Raw genomic sequence first — 17,004 nt, forward strand, 5'->3', positions numbered from 1 at the left:
TGTGTGTGTGTGTGTGTGTGTGTGTGTGTGTGTGTGTGTGTGTGTGTTTGTGAATGGCTTGGTACCCAAAAATTTTAAAAGTTTCAGATATGAATGCTGTATCCTTGAAATTATCTTTGAGAGATCTCAATTGCCTCTGTGATATATTATATACATACTACAAATTGTCTAACACACTGCAAATCATCTGCATAAGAGCTATTGTAAGTTTAATGGTATAATAATTTTTATGATTCCTCTACCATATTCTTCTAGTGATGACAATCTCCCCTTCTTAAAGCCTTCCCCTCTGATCCACACACGTTGCCCATTCAGGACTGAGTTACTGGGCCTCTCCTCCCTGCTCTGTCTCCAGGTAGCTTTGGGATTTAGGCAGGTCATGAGTGAAGCTTGCTGAACCTCAACTGTATTACCTACTAACTGAGATTAATAAAACAGCTGTTAGGCTGGTTTTTGAGGATTGCCTGGATTCTGTATGTTAAGTGTCTCACTCACCTGTTATTGTTTGCATTTTGTATGTCCCCATAAAGCTCCTGTTGTAGTTGATGGACTTCTGGGGGTGGGGTAATTGGATTATGAGAGCTCAAACTAACTTTATCAATCTTCTGATAACCTCACAACTGAAGGGACGTTAGGAGATGGTGCCTGATTGGGAGAAATGGATCATTTAGTGCCAGCTTTGGAAAGGAATCTGCTTCCTGTCTTCCATTAAGTATCTCATTGCCCTACCACATATTTCCTGACATGGTGGGTCTTTACCTCAGGCCATAAGCAATGGTGCTGGTGAACTATAGCACAAAGTAGTAGGCCAAACTTAGCAGATACCAGTTCCTAACCTCACTGCCTTGTAGCTTATAGAAAATATTAATATTAGGAACTAAGGGAGAAACATAGTGTAAGGCCCTGGGTTTGACCCTAGCACCATAAAAATGGAGATGAGTGGTATTTGATTTCTCTTTATAATACCGAAATCTTTTGCCGTTTAACATTAATGGGATCACAGTGAATAAGCTCATAATCTACTTTTCACCTTAGCAAGTCATTATTTTTTTTCATTTCTTGAATACTAAGACATACATAAATCGCCTAAATCAACACATACCCTCTCCTTTATTCTAGGTGTCTAGAGACTGCACTATTGTTTTCATTAGTATTTTGAGCCTCACCTCAAGTTACTTTTTTCCTATCCTCAACTTTCTCTGAGTTTTCATGTGTTAAATTACTTCACTGTAACCTGCAGTGATCTCTAAGGAAGGGTCAGCGCTTTGGGGCATGTTTTTCCCTCAGTCCACACTCAGTGGAAGAGTCAGGCACTCATTGCCCTGCCATAGATTTTCACCATGTGTGCAGCCAGGTTCTCTGCACATCTTCCTATTCTGCTTTCATGCTTTTTGGCCATTGCTGAGGTATGTCTCATTCCCATCCTATTATAGTAGGTAGAAGGATTTTTAAACCTTTATTGACAGCCTAGAAGTTGAGAAATCTTTACAGGATTAGTGGTCTTTGGGTGTCCTAAAATTAGGATCATCCTAATGATTCAACTCTGTATATCAGAAATTATAAAATATTGTATATTTTCCCCACTTGGTCTATTAGAAACTAAATTACTCTCTAGTAGCTACCGGGGAGGCTGGTTCTGCTAAATGGTCTAACGAATTAAACATTGTTTCTCAATGGAGTGCCTACTTAAACATTGTTGCAAGATAGAACATCTACTTACATACCGTTTCTCTTAATCTGAATACTAGTTAAGAAACAGAATAGCAGCAATGTCCACACAATTCTTGACATGGAATTCATATAATTGCCCATTTTCTTTTAAGTTCACACCAACAATTTCTTTTTGGATTGTTTTGTTCCGTTTTGGTTTTTTTAATAAACTAGAGTTTATTCAGATTTCACCAATTCTCCCATTGCTGCTCTTTTATTATTTCAGGATCTAATTCAGTGTCAAACATGTGTTGTTTCTCTTCAGTTTCTCCCAACCTATTACAAGACTATTCCTTAATTACAATAAATAGAGGTTCATTTTATTCTGAAAATTTGCCTCAAGAATTACTATGGCAAAGAAAATGTCCTAAAATAAAGAGCCAGAGTACCTTAAAGATAGAGAAGAGCCCATCTTTAAAAGAAGCACTGACTGTGGTAACCTGGATAGGTCAGTTGAGTTTAAGACACCTACCTGTGCAGAGGAATGTTAGTCAACAGTTATCTGAAAGCTGGAAAAGCACAAGGTACCAGGAAGACATGTGAGCTACTCTGCTTTGGAGAAGTGATGGAGGAATTGTTTTGGAAGTGAGGGACTTGAGTCTTTAGACGGTAAATTTTGTACTAATTGAGTACACGAAGGTTACTGGAGGGTACTGCATTTTCTTTCTACATGAACCCCTTTTTAAATGGGAGCATAACAGTTATTCAGCTGGAATGACTATAAAGACTTTGGATCCTGAAGAACATTTCAAGAAAAAGTAGTAGAAAAAGAAAATCCTCTGGAGACCAGGGAAGCTCTCTTGCTCTTGAGAGCTCTGAGGTTAGCACATTAAGTTCAGGACTTCATCGGTGATTTCTTACTGTCCTCCTGTGTGTACTAGGGATCAAACCCAGGACCTCAAGCATAGCAAGCACATTCCTGTCCCTGGAGGGATAATACTGCTCTCAGCTTCAGACTGCAGCAGTTCCTTAATCAGCATCTTGTGTTGCGTTTCATCCTTACCACCCTCCTAACTTCAACAGTCCAATCACTGTAGACGATATATGAACTAGATCATCTTCTCCATGACTCTCAGTCTCTCCTTCTAGTTGTACATGTGTGTGTATGTGGAACCCCGCCATACCCAGTCCTGTCCCTGAGGTTACCTGGTGACTTTAGTGACAGCTGAGCTCATTTACCTCACGGTGGACTACGCTAGTTTGCTTTGTTTTTCCAGTGTAAGTCCAAATATATATGTGCTCTGTCTTAATTCCCTTACATATGACAAAGAATGAGAAAAGTAAAAGAGAAATCAGGAAGAGAGGGAGAATGCCACCAGAAAATGAATAGTCCCCATTAGTTCTTGATTAATCATTGTTACAACTACCAGTTCAAAGACAATTATGTAAGTAATCCTTTTAAAGCACCAGCTGAGAACTTGACATTGAATTAATAATTTCTGTTCTGTATCTAATCACTATAAAAGCCTGGTTGTATAAGTTTCCTCATTTATAAAGGGAACTGCAACTCCCCTTACCATCAAATATGAGATCTGAAATTTGAGCTGGTCAACATTAAGCAGTGAGTTTATTTAACATTTTCCTTTCTGAGTATTATGTAACTGATGACAAGCTCATTTCCAAATACTTTCTCTCCTTTCCATATTGTTCAAAATATGAAAGTTCTTTTCCCCACATTAACAATCTGAATGCTGCTTCAGATGTTTCAGGATCGTGTGGATATTCTCTGTCTAATCAGGTCAGTTTTCAAACTGACAGAACTGTTCACTAAACATCTGCACAGCCACTGCATGGACTCTGCCATTAAACATCTGTACATTTCAGAATAAAGGGCAAAACGAGTCCATTTCCCCCAAGTGTATCCCATGTGTCATTAGCTAGAATTCCATGTTGTTCTAGCTTGTGGTAGGTGTTAATACAGTGCCATATGTGACACCCCATTGTATCTATAGTGGAAAACAACGTCAACAGTAGCTGTCTCTGCTGTGTGCAGTGAAGGTCAGGGTGGAGAATGAGGTGGACATGCACATGAGCACAGTATAAATAAGGATTTACCTACGTAACCCTGCTAAGTCTCCAGAGAGTCCCTCACTCTCCACCCCGACCTTCACCACAGCAGAGACAGCTCCTGTTGAGTTTGTTTTCCACTGCAGATACAATAGGGTGTCACTTACAACTTTATGTCTTGATTTGTAAGTTCTATTCGGGCATGAAATGTAGACTGGATATTGGACACTGGCCCTATACTTTCTAAGTACTTAGAGTTGAAAGAATTAAGTTTTCATAGTTTGTAGACTGCTGCCAGTTCGGATTATTTGTCTAGTATGGACAGGTTTTTACAAAATCCATAATTCCTGTTTTTTTAAACCTCAGGGAACCACCACAAGGAGCTCATTTTCTTGCCAAAAGTCTGGATGATGCCTTAAAACTTATTGAACAACCAGAGTTAGCAAATAAAGTGGACATGGTTTGGATAGTCGGAGGCAGTTCTGTTTACCAGGTAAGTAGAGTTCTAGGTAAATAGAAATACCCTCTCCTACTTCTGCCTGTACATAATAAGCAGCACATTGTCTGTCCATGCTGTAAGCTACACAAGTGTCAAAGTGAATTATTTGACAATGTCATGCAAAATAAATATAAAGGTAAATGTAAGATTTATAATTTATACCATTCATATTTATAAATAGAACATATTTATATGTTAATGTCTAAAGTTTATATTACATTATGATGTTGCACCGTGTTTCGTGTACTTTAGGCAGATTCACCCTCCCACCCACTCCCATCAACTTCAATGCCTTATTTTTAAGTCTATTTTTAAACTGGCAAATAATCAGACAATCTGAAGCATGTATTTGTGGAGAGGCTAAATTGAGCTATATCACCTTGCTTATTTTTTTGTGATGGGAACACTTAAAATCAACTCCCATAAATTTGAAGAGCACATTAAGTAAGACACTGCTCCTAACACAGTCGCCATGCAGTGCAGTGGAGCCCCCAGATCTTATCCTTCCTGTGTAACTGGAATCTTGTGTTCTTTGGCCAAGCTCTTCCCACATGCTAGTCATTTTCAATTCAAAACACTAGTTATTTTCAGTTTGAGAATCAGTCTGATTTCTTGAGCATAGTGCTTATATGGTACGGCTTTCAACTCCCCAGATATGCCCTGGGTGTGCTGCTGTGCCTTTGCCTCCAGGATAAATGCCATGCTGAGAAGAGCATGGGCTCTGTCTGCACAGGCAAACAGATGGAAACTTTTCCTCAGCGACCTCCATGCAACCTGAGGGCAGCAGGGGATGGCATGGTTTCATATCATAGTAGAAAATAATGGGCAAAACAGAAAATACTCTTCTGGTGTCATTTGGTACCAAGTGACTTCTGGTTTGTTTGTTTGTTTGGCTATTCTTTGGAAAGGTTAACACTTATGTGGAAGAAAAATCAGTCCCACCTCTTTGGGGGTCTATGTTAACATGTGTACACAGAAATGATTAAAGAAGGATTACAGATTCCTAAGCTGACTATAAACCCTCCGTGTCTCACATTCCTGTACCATTGTCTCATTGAGATACATTCTGTAGACTAAGGACTAAGTGCACTTATATAACTAGCTCTCCAGTAAGGAAGTGGAGGCCTGCAGGTAGTGGCTCGCATGTGGCAGAGCTTTCAGCCTTCCTCCCATGCCAGCTCTGAAGTGGAGTATATCAATGCTCAAAGCACAGCTGCTTTAGCTATACGAGTAAGAAGCCTGTGGCCGCCAGTGCCTGAAATATTCACTAATGTTCCTTTACGGAAGGCTTGCCTCGCTTTGATGTAGAACTGTAGACACAACTATAGTTAGTCCTTGTCAACTTCTCTGGTTTGGGCTACAGAGGAAAGGAGTCGCATATTTATTTGATTGCAGCAGTGATAATAAGTGATTTAACATAAGCTGAAATACTGAAAGGAAAAGAATGTTCTATGCTCATATTTGGAAGTTAACAACTTGAAATCTTAGGTATGCATGTATTTTTTTCTTCCTATATATGTTTTGAGGATTAATAGTTATTAATGCTTTCTTGGATCTACTCTTAAGAATCATCCTTTCCATTAAAAATATAAGTTATTTCTTCCAAGACCATTTTGTCTATAGAAACTATCAAATTAACATCATAGACACTGGTTAGAAAAGTCGTTAACCAGAACATACTGAGTGCCTTATTAACAAGTGACAAGATGAATACCTGGCTTATAGAGAAATGGAGGCAGTTTAAGTAATGACAGACTAAGAAAGGTATACCAGTGGGGCTGGAAACATGGTTCAGCTCTCGCTACACAATTGTGAGGACCAGGATTCGAATCCAGGCACCCACATAACAAGGACATCCTGTAAACTTCTACAACTCAGTGATTCCATAGCCTCTTCCAGCATAGGCACAAACAGGCACATTTACCCACACAGACACACAAATACGTAAGTAAGTAAATAAATAAATAAATAAATAAATAATTTTAAAGAAATGGTGTACTGAGTGTTCCCATGGTATTTTCAACAGTGACAATCTCACAAACATACTTTTTACACAAGTGTACAGATGCAAACTTCTCTTTCCAATAGCAACTAGGTAATAAGAGGTAAACCCTTATAAGAGCATCCGAAAGAAAGCAGCATGACTGAATACTTAAACTTTAAAAAAAAATATGTAATAAACTAGAGGCCAGAATTTATTTTCACAATTACTAATTGTGGCTAGTGTTATTGTCAGTGTAACTGAGGCTTCAGAGTAGAGAGTTTGTGTAGTAAGTTTTAAGGGACTGAGGAGATGGCTTAGTGGTTAAGAGCACTTGTTGCTTTTCAGAGAGGACTTGAGCTCAGATCCCAGCATCCACTTCAAGTGGCTCACAGCCACCTCCAACTCCAGCTCCTCTGGCCTCCACAAATAGCAGTACTCACATACACATACCCACACAAAAACATAGAACATGTACGCATCATTTTTAAAAATATAAGCAAATTCTTCTTCAAAATATTTTATACATAGTAAGTTTGAGCAACTGTAAACACGCATTTAATGCATAGTACAAACATAACTAAAGCAAGTATCTTCTAGTCTCTTTGCCTTTCAACACAGGTTTAGGAGAGTAATACCTTGCTTGTGTTTTGTTTTAAAGGAAGCCATGAATCAGCCAGGCCACCTCAGACTCTTTGTGACAAGGATCATGCAAGAATTTGAAAGTGACACATTTTTCCCAGAAATTGATTTGGAGAAATATAAACTTCTCCCAGAGTAAGTATATAGTTATTAATTAGTGAAAAGCACTTTAAAGGACTAACTACAGAAAGAATGGGGGAAGCAAGTAAGAACAAGGTACAGTGACATATATGTATGAGAATTAGCATGTCGCAGCAGAAGCCATAACTTAAATAAAATAGTAATAAAAAGAGGAAAAGGAATTACAGAGAAGAGCAACTTTTTCAGATTTGATTTGAAGTAGCAATATGTATTTGAAGATTTCATACGATATCTATGGATCCTATCCATCCCCTCCTCTACCGTCTTTCAGGTCATGTTCTCTCTCTTTAAGAACAAAAACAAAAAGAACATGGGGTACAGTCCGCACTGGCTGAACTCCTAAACCTGGGGCCAGTCCTGGGGTGTGGTTGATAGACACAAGGTCACTCTATTGAAGAAAACTAACTTCCCCTCGCAGCACTGTCTGGTGAAGGGTGGGATTTGTCCCCATTCCTCATGCTGGAATCTTGTTTGTCTTGAGCCTGTGCAGCTCTTGTGCATGCTGTCACAGTCACTGAGCTCTCCAGTGCATCTGCCCTGTCCTATCAAAGTCACCCACTGCCTTTGGCTCTGCAGTCTTTTTCTCCCTTTTCTATGTAGAGCCCTGAGCGTTGAGGAGGGAGTATGTGTATTATAGACATCACGTTTAGGGTTGAATGTTCCAGAGTCTGTTTTCTCCATGGTGACTGGCTGTGGGTATAACAGCGTGCCATTAAGAGTCATCTTACTGCTATGTTAATTTAGCAGAATGATAGTGGGCTTTCCCCTAGGGCCCATGACCTTCCTAGCTTCAGGTTCTTAGCTTTGCTCACAGTGTCAGGTATGAGTTCCATCTCATGGAGTCATCTTTAAGAAAGAAGCAGCAGCGGCTGGTTACTCCCATAACATTCATGCCAGTGTTGAATCAGTGTGTCCTGCAGGCAGCTGGCTATTGCTGTAGCTCACAGAGTTCAAGGTAGGTGAGACTGTTGGGTTTTCTCTTTTCTGGTAGCACCTTGCAGCACGGTGAATACTAGCCAATAGGAACGAAGCTTCTACATGAGTGCAGCTAGATTTCTCCCTCTTCTGTGGCATGAGAATGTAGTGTCTTGTTTCACATGATTCATGTTTCTTTAATTTTTTATTCAGGGGCTAAATTACACAGAGGAGTTACAGGGCTTGCCAATTCAGCTGATGTTAGGTAGCTATTTCTTCCTAACTGAAACATGCCTGCCTGGAGGAAGGAGAAAAGATTTAAGACTCAGGAAGCAAATTCAGTTTATAAGGTACAGGAAGCTCCTCCAGCTTAGGAGTAACACGGCCTCCCTAGAGGTTGTGTGAGTGCTGGCAGCTGTTGGGGAGCAGAGACTGATGAGCTGCCTGCCTGCCATCCAGGGGTGCTAGGGATGCAGCTTCTGTGTGTTGTCACGTCCTAGAGTGAGCTTTCCATAGCTGCCTTTTACTCTGTCACCCATACTCTTGTAAGTCACACAAGCAAACTCATGAGTTCACTAAGCTAGACCTGGGAGTTGTTCCTTTGGTCTGTTGCGAATGCCACATCTGGAATAGAGGTTTGTTTGTCCCTACAAAGATATATCATAAGAACTTTTAGAAATCTACTTTAACAGACTTAGAAATACTCTGGCTTCAGTGACTTTAATGGCATCTAGCAGTTGTCACTAGCTCATTCTAGGGGAATCAGGCCTTGCTTGGACACTGTGAAAATTGTGTTGATTCTGCCTGCTGGTGCTGCTGCCCACCCTGGAAACAAACACTTTACAGTGAGGTTGGAGGGGTGGCCTGTGGCAAGCATGAAACAGTGCAGTCTGGTGGGTACTGTTTGAGGGGTCAAGATCAACAAAACAGCCACACAACTGCAGGAAGGGTGGCCCAGGAGCAGTAAACACAGTGGAGCCTGAAGTAAGAATGAAGCTGGCCTCTTCTGTTAGCCAGGAGGAGGCCAGTGACTCACACCAAGTCCTGCCTTAGAGGATTCTGAGATGGGATGGTGTCCCAGCTGCGGTGGCAAGTGCATGGCGAGGAACCAGGGAAGTCTGGATTTGGGTGAAGGATAAGGAGTCAGAGGTTAAACTGGCCAGCATGGTGACGATGCAGGAGAAAGGCTACCCTTGTGATGCCAGTAGGAAGCTCCCTGAGTTGAAAACCTTGGAGCGTTTTAGTTTACAAGTGGTTCAAACAGTTAGCTATAGAAAGTACAAGAAAAAGTTAGACCAGTTCTTAACACATTTTTCCAAATAGTCCCAACTGTGTCTGGTAATTATCCTTTGAGTGTGAATTTGCCTTTTACACATCCCCTAAAGAAACGTAACAACTTAGTCTGGATAAATGGATAGTCAAGCTTTAGAATAGCAGCCTTAGCATTCTATAAAACAACATAAACTTTAAATTCAGTGATTCTGAAGTAAATAGAATTTTTAATTCTAAAGTAAACAGAAAATTACAGGAAACATCAGCAGCTAAAGTCCAGGATTTGCTTGGGCTCCTGAAGTGATGTCTAAACCGAAAACCACAATTGATCATTTTCTAAAATGCTTATGTGAAAATCACACCCTGTGTATTTTCTCTTCTACTTAAATTGTGAATTCTTACATTGTATGAATATAAATCTCAGCTCTCCCTTCTCATTTCTCTCCCCCCCCCCAGCAATAAGAACAGACTGCTATGTGATTAGCTTCATTTAAAGACCTTTCTAATGCTTACCGATTTTAATCAGAACATTTCAAAGGTGCTGACCCTTGAGGATCCTTGACAATTTAAATGCCACTGTGGTTCTCTGACTTTTAAAAAGCAAGCCAACACGTTTGCTGACATAGGGACACATCCTGGCACTCGCCTGTAAAGACTAAGCACCGCCGTGGTCTTGCTGTGCTTACATTCATTCCTATTTGTCACCAGTTTCACTTGATTATAAATGGGAAATATTTTTGAACTCTTAGTTCTCTTCGATTGGTCAATGTGTATCATTATGCTACTATTTCACAGTCTAGTTTTGGTTTTAACTAGGTTTCATGTAGCCCAGGTTGACCTGGAAACTCACCAGCTAGCCAAGAATGACCACCTGCTTCCATTTCTCAGGGGCTAGAATTATAGCTACTTGGCTTGGCTTACTACATATAATTCTAACTGTAATCAGGAAACATAAACCTTTCAGATTTGTTCTATCTCAAGATTGCTTTTTGCTGTTCTGGATCCCTTGGGGTTCCATATGAATTTTATATTACTATGCCAGTTTCTGATAGAAAGCAAGCTGGGATTCTCATAGGTATTGTATTCATAGAACACTCTGAAGAGAACTGTCTCTAAACAGTATGAAATCCTAAACCTTGAGCATGTAGGAGCTTTTTACTTAGATAGATGTTTACTCTCTTCTGGTAGGTAAGTAATGCTTTAGTGTTCAGTTCTTGCACTGCTTTGAGTATGTTTTATTCCTTTTGAGGCTATTGTTTTCAGTCTGTTCACATTAGTGTATAAAACTACAGGTCAGTCTATCTGACATCCTGTAACTTCATAGTTGGAGCGTATTTGATGTATATATTTGTTGATAGTTGAATGACGTAGTCATCTGGTACCCTGTAATGAAATTAAGGTGAAAGTGAGAACTGTCCTGTTAGTATCTTCTGCAGCTGTACTTCCTCCTTTTAGTCAGATGTTCGCTGTTTCTTTCTGTTGCCTGTGTATCTGATCCAGAACCTCCAGCAGGGTGACTAGGAAATTAGAGAAACACCTTACTTGTCTTGCTCATGATCCTAGTGGGAAAGCACGTGACTTTCTCATACTAAGGAAGAGCCCTTTCATTTCTAGTTCATTAAGTGCTTTGATCATGAAGAACTGTTGGATTTTGCCACATTTTTTCTAAACCATTTGACACTATTAATACTGTACATTACTTGATTGGTTTTTATATTAAACTAATCTTGCATTTCCAAGATCAATTCTACTTGGGAATTGTATGTGATATTTTTTTATATGTTAGTAGAGTCAGTTTGTTACATTTTATTAAGGATTTTTGTATTTCTATCCGTACAAGACATTGGTGTATGATGTTTTCAGTGTTCAGTTAGTCTTGGAATCAGGGTATATTGACTTGCAGGGTGAGTGAGGCAGGGTGAGTTAAGAAGCACTGTCTCCTGCTTGGAAAAGCTGAGGGTGCTTGTGTTGGTTCTTTCCTTTCACAGGAGTTTGTGGTGAGAGGATTGAAACAGGACAAGGCCACTAACATCCCAGCAGCCTCCTTAACACAGTAGAGAGAATTCCCTAAAGAGAGACCTTAAGTAGGTCTGTCTTCCTTTAAGGTTAGAAAAAGTAAACAGTAAGATAAAACATAATGACCAAAAAGCAACTTGGAGAAGAAAGGGTTTATTTCATCTTATGCTTCCAGGTTCATCATGGAAAGAAGTCAGGGCAGGGCCTGGAGGTAGGAACGGATACTGTTTACCAGCTTTCTCCTTGTGGTTTATTCAGCCTGGCTTTCTTGTATACCCCAGGACCACCTGCCCATGAGAACCACCACCCACCATGGGATGGGACCACTCTGTCAGTTAATCACACATAGGCCAATCTGATGGGAATGTTTTCTTGATTAAGATTCCTCCTTCCCAGATGCCCTCCTCATCTTCTGTTGTATTGACATACACTACCCAGCCCAGTAAGTGTGCTCTGTGTCTAGAAGGTGGTAGAGTTGCTCTACCCTGGGTCTTTGTCTCAGCCTCTATATACTGGGAAACTTCTCATTGCTGCTAAGGTTCGGAATGAGCTTTAATCATTCTCCACCCCTCTCCATCTTTCCTTCAGCTCCTACTCGGTTTACATGTGTATTTACTTATGTGTGTATTTTATTTATGTTTTTAAGATAAATTATGAAATCCATATCCCATTTCATCTCTTCTGACTCCTATCCTCCCATAACTATTCCCTCCCAATTTTCTAGTTTGTTTTGTTTTGTTGACACCCTGAGTCCACATAGTACAGTCAGTATGTGTATGACTGTGCACTCACCTACATGCTACATTCAGAGGCCACATCCCTGAAGAAAAATGACTCTTCCTCCCCCAGTGGCCATTAGTTGTCAGTAGCTCCTAAGCTTGGGGTGGGACTTCTTGGCTTTGTCTCCCCATGCTTGTAGCTTGTATGGGTTTGATAACATGCAGTTAAGCTCATACGTACGACAGCTTTCTCTTGTCCAGAAACTACAACTGTTCTGCAACTCTCCACTAATCTTTGTCCCTTACAGTCTTTCTAGCCCTTCTTCTACAGTGATCCCTGAACCTTCAAATGATGAGACTCTGTGCGTGTGCGTGTGTAGACAGCCTCAAGTGTCATCCTCAGAAGCACTGTCCTCTTTGAGACTGGTCTCTCCTTGCCTGGAATTCATTCAGTAGGCTGACTGGCCCACAAGCCCCAAACATGTCCTGTCTCTACCTCCACAGCTTTAGAGATACACTCTTGGTACCACGTCTGACATTTTCATGTGGATAGATGGGGAGCTCATTAGTGCTCCTTTTGATCCCTGTTGTCTCCATAAGCTGAGTATATTACTCTTAGTTTAGTCAGGTTTCCATTCAAACACAGTACCTTTCATTAACATCATGCGACTTATGATTTTTTTTTTTCAGTCACTACTCTATTGAAATAAAGATAAAAGCAAGGACTGCTATGAGTGGAAAAGGAATTAGAAAATGGATGAAGCCTAAGATCCAAAGTTCATATTAATGAACCGGTGGTTTTACCATGCACTGGCCTTTTTTCCTTTAAGTCCTTGCCTATGCAACTGTTACTTCAGCAGCACTGTGCCAGCCCTCATTGATAGAGCTTGGAAGAAATTTTTCTGTGTAAAACATCATGAGACCTCAACCAAACCAGTAGGCCCAAAAGTTTTATATCAGCAATATTCTGTTTAATGAGCTAAAAAAAAAAAAAAAAAAAAGCTAGCCCATTTTATCATCACTAATAGAATACCTAAGGCAGCCTAACTTTAGAAAAGAGATATTTAGTTCACAGTTCTGGAGCCTGAAAGGTGTGCTGTGAGCCTCAGCATCGCCGCTCACACTTGGTAAAGACAGACAGCCAGCTCACAATGAGCAGCACCCTTAGAGGGAGCCTTCACACTTGAAATCAGGAAGACAGAGAAACGGGAGTCTCAAAGTCCCATCTGAGGACATACTTCCCATTAACCTAGGTCACACTCAAAGGTCCACCACCAGTGTCATCACACAGGACCAGTCTTTTAACATGTGATGCCTTAGAAGACAGACTCCTTGCATACCACAGCAGAGTTGGTAGTTGGTTTCAAACCTAGGACCCATGCCCTTCATCAGGGAACACCATGGAGTAAAATAGATGTACTGGTGTTTCTTCTTCTGATCCCTCTACCTCTTGACTCTTGAGATACTGCCAAAATCTCCACTAGAGCCTGCATTTCTGGTAAAATGCCCATTTTATTTTACTTGCTGTTTGTTTCCTTATAGAAAACTGTTTGAAGAATTGTGTTTGCCTCTGAGAGCTTCAACCAAGTCATCTTTTATTGCTGTAGTCTTTTATTATTTTAGAGTTGCTATTGATTCTGACTCTTAATGCTTAAAGATTCTAAATGGGAGGAAGTGGGTCGGAGCCTAAGAATAGGTAGTACACCAATTCCTGTGGGCCTTGAACTCTGGAGTCCAAGTCCTGGGCTGGGAAAATGGCTTAGGAGTTAAAAGTATCTGCAGTGAAAGTGGTTGGCAAATGGACTTGGGAAAACAACTCTTGCCCCCAGGTGGGTGCACACACAGGAGCATGTATATAAACCACACACATGCGTGCACACACAGAGTCCAAGGACAGTTCTCAGGAAATTTTGTTTGGAACAGAGCTGGGGTGCTGGTTAACAACTATAATCTCAGTGCTGAAGGAGCCTGCAAGTTCAAAGCCAGCCTGAGATACAGAATAAGATCCTATCTCAAAACCAAAAAAGTTTAGAATTGTGATTGTAATTATAACCATTATTTTAAAAGACCTAAAGATAGTAGAGGGAAAAAAAAGATTTAAGAAGAGTTCAATTTTAGTTTTACAGAAAAATTGCATTAATGTGGGAGCTACTGAACATATTCAGCCAGTCGTTTTAGATTTTGTTATTCTTAGCTTTTGAAAGAACCTCTTGGCACTTTACTTTGTCTTAGTGACTGACGGTCTTGATGCTGAATTTTACACACAAAAAAATATGCAAATATGACTTTCCCTGACTCATTCCAAAGAAACAGATCATAGTTGAAAACAGGCCTAGTAAAATCAGTTTTAAAAGGCAGGAGTACTATAGAGAGTGAACAGTGAGAGGCTAGAAAACAGCACATAGAGTTTCTTACTTTGACACAAATTTTTCCACATTGTAACTACTGTCTGTTATTTCTCATCAGTGCATTATATATCAGGAGACATGTTAAAGTTTTCTGAAGCATCCTTGGCAACCATGAGTTTGGAGTATCACCTAACACTGGAAGGGACTTTGAGGACCATGTCAGACATAGGCTATTACATGAAGGAGGCTTGATTGCCAGCCAAGTACAGACATGTGTACACAGGAGAGCAAAGGCTGCATTGTCGGAGACATTGTCATCATTGCAGGGACGTGGGAGTGCTCCCTGGGAGGCAGAGTGGCCAGAGGGGCTGGGCAGGGACCTAAGTGAGAGTCAGAGGATGGAGAAAGAGGTCAGGTGCACTGGTTCTAACGAAGCAGTCACAGTATGCCACGTGTTGCCAGGCTAGTAAAGACATGGTATGTCCATAAGTCAGCAGAAATGGTTCCGTGCATACAATGCTAGTCTTAAGCAGCTATAGATAATTTGTTTTTCTTTTCTTAGAAATGTGATTTTAACTATAACTTGCAAAAGGTTCCTAAGAAATTGCCTAGTAGCTCATTGGTAGAGTAGAACAATACAAGAGAAATAGGAACTGGGATTCTTTTTTTTTTTTTTTTTTTTGAGGAAAAAATATGAATGCAAAATAAAGGAAAAGATTTGAGATGTTGCACTTCTGGCTTTACATAGTTTGCTGTCTCCTTCTGTCACTGTGTGTTGTGAATATGACCTTAGGAGTGGCTTGCCATGTTGAAGAAGGAGGAAGGAAAGCTTCTTGTTGCACATCCCACAGTGCTGATGCCCTCAGGTGAGAAGTTAGGGAAGCTGTACTCTGTTTTCAGTGATGTTGAACTGAATTGTGAAAACTTTTCTTTTCCAGATACCCAGGCGTCCTCTCTGAGGTCCAGGAGGAAAAAGGAATCAAGTACAAGTTTGAAGTCTACGAAAAGAAAGACTAACAGAAAGATGCTTTCAAGTCTACTGCTTCCCTCCTGAAATTATGGATTTTTATAAGACCGTGGGACTTCTGCTGGCTTTAGGTCTATGAGTAATTATTTCTTTAGGGAGAGGTAGTTAGGAAGGAGTGTTTGTTTTGTGGTACTGGAGATGGAACCCAAGGCCCTGGGAAATGCTGTACTGCTGAGCCTCCCCAACCCAGCCCACAGACAATTCTAAACAATGTTTTCATTTCTTATCATCTAATAGGTTATACTAAATACTCCTTAAGAAGTATCACTTCCTATCACGGTCTCCATGCCCCTCCCCTGAGGCCTCAAGTGGCCCCCTAGCATATGCACAAGGTGTTGTGTGTACAAGAGACCCCCCCCAAAAAACATAGAACCCCTGGAGCATGAGCTGAGACAGGGCTCATAGAAGTAGGAACTAGACAGAGAAGTCCAAAGGGCAGAAATCGGTTTTAAACAGCAGAGCTGGAACTCGGACTTTAAAAGAAAATGAGATCAAAGTAGAGAGTAGATTATTCTGTGCACATCACACTTGCTGCAAAGCCCTGTTCACTCAGACAGAAAATCGGTAAATTGAGAACTCCATTGTGTTCCATGGAGATGAGAGCAGGTGGAAGATTATGTAAGGTCTGAAACACTGAAATTGTCTGTTTCTCATCTTCAGTGAGATTCCAGGGGATATTACAGTGACAGAACAAGAATAGGCGCTTTCTCCCAAAAAAAAAAAAAAAAATTAAGTAATAGCAAGCATAATAGCTACTGTTAAGAACTCAAAGATAATGAATTGAGAATGGATACTGCTTAAGATGAAAATTAATAAGTTAGAAACTAAACTTTATAAAAATTAAAAATGAGCATTAAAATGGCTTTTCTCAGCAGGGTTCATATCATCAAGTCAGGGAAGTATTTCTGCCTGGCCTTGTAAATTAGTATGTTCTTTTTATCTTTGCTTGACAATTTCATACGTGTTTACAGTGTGTCTTAGTCATACCAAGTCCTCATCCCCACTCCCCTATTTTCTTTTTCTTTTTCTTTTTATAACCATCTGAAACCAGTGAGTGCTTTCTTCCTGTTCCTAGGTGTGTGCTATCTACTGGAGTATGGGCAACCTACCAGTGGACACACACACAGCAGCCATCAGTTGCCAACACTCCTCAACTGTGGGTGCAGCCTTATGAGCCTCTCCTCCATCCAGGCTGGACTATGGATTTGCAGATAACCATAGCTGCTGTGAGCTTGTGCATGCAATGTCCATGTCCTGTCCATAAGGCTGCATTATGTACGCAGCACTCTTCCTCATCCTTCAGGCCTTCTGTTCTTTCCACCACTTCTTTAGTGCTCCCTGAGCCGTAGAAAAGGATATTGATATAAATGGCCTATTCAGAGCTGACTATTAAACAGCCACTTAGTCTCTGCACTTTGATCAGTCATGAGTCTCTACACTGGATGCTCTCCACTGCCAAAAAAAAGAACTTCTCTAGCCAGGGTTGAGAGCACACGGTATAAAGACAGGAATTTAGAAGGCACTCGGAAAACCTATCCATTTAACAAAACAGCAGCAGTAGGTTTGTCCTTAGAGCCCATGACTTCCACGGCCATAGGCATTTGACCAGTTTTACAGTACTAGACATGAGTTGTCTCCTATGGAGACGCCCCCAAATCCAACTAGAAAGCATTGGTTACCCCTATTGCAGTCATGCCACTGTCGTACAGTAGTAACATTGTGACATG

General features: G+C 40.6%; 1 protein-coding gene across 1 annotated transcript in view; it reads left to right on the top strand.

The window, feature by feature from the left end:
* The window catches only part of Dhfr (dihydrofolate reductase), a 22,326-nt gene extending 6,091 nt beyond the window's left edge, over positions 1-16,235 (top strand). The window contains exons 4-6 of the mRNA XM_028760196.1: positions 4,084-4,210; positions 6,859-6,974; positions 15,189-16,235. Of these exons, the coding sequence (XP_028616029.1) occupies positions 4,084-4,210; positions 6,859-6,974; positions 15,189-15,267 (322 nt within the window). The 3' untranslated portion in view covers positions 15,268-16,235. The remainder of the gene's footprint in view (positions 1-4,083; positions 4,211-6,858; positions 6,975-15,188) is intronic.
* Positions 16,236-17,004: the final 769 nt, after the last annotated feature.

This window comes from Grammomys surdaster, unplaced genomic scaffold (assembly GCF_004785775.1).
Source record: "Grammomys surdaster isolate TR1022 unplaced genomic scaffold, NIH_TR_1.0 126391, whole genome shotgun sequence".
NCBI classification, from domain to species: domain Eukaryota; kingdom Metazoa; phylum Chordata; class Mammalia; order Rodentia; family Muridae; genus Grammomys; species Grammomys surdaster.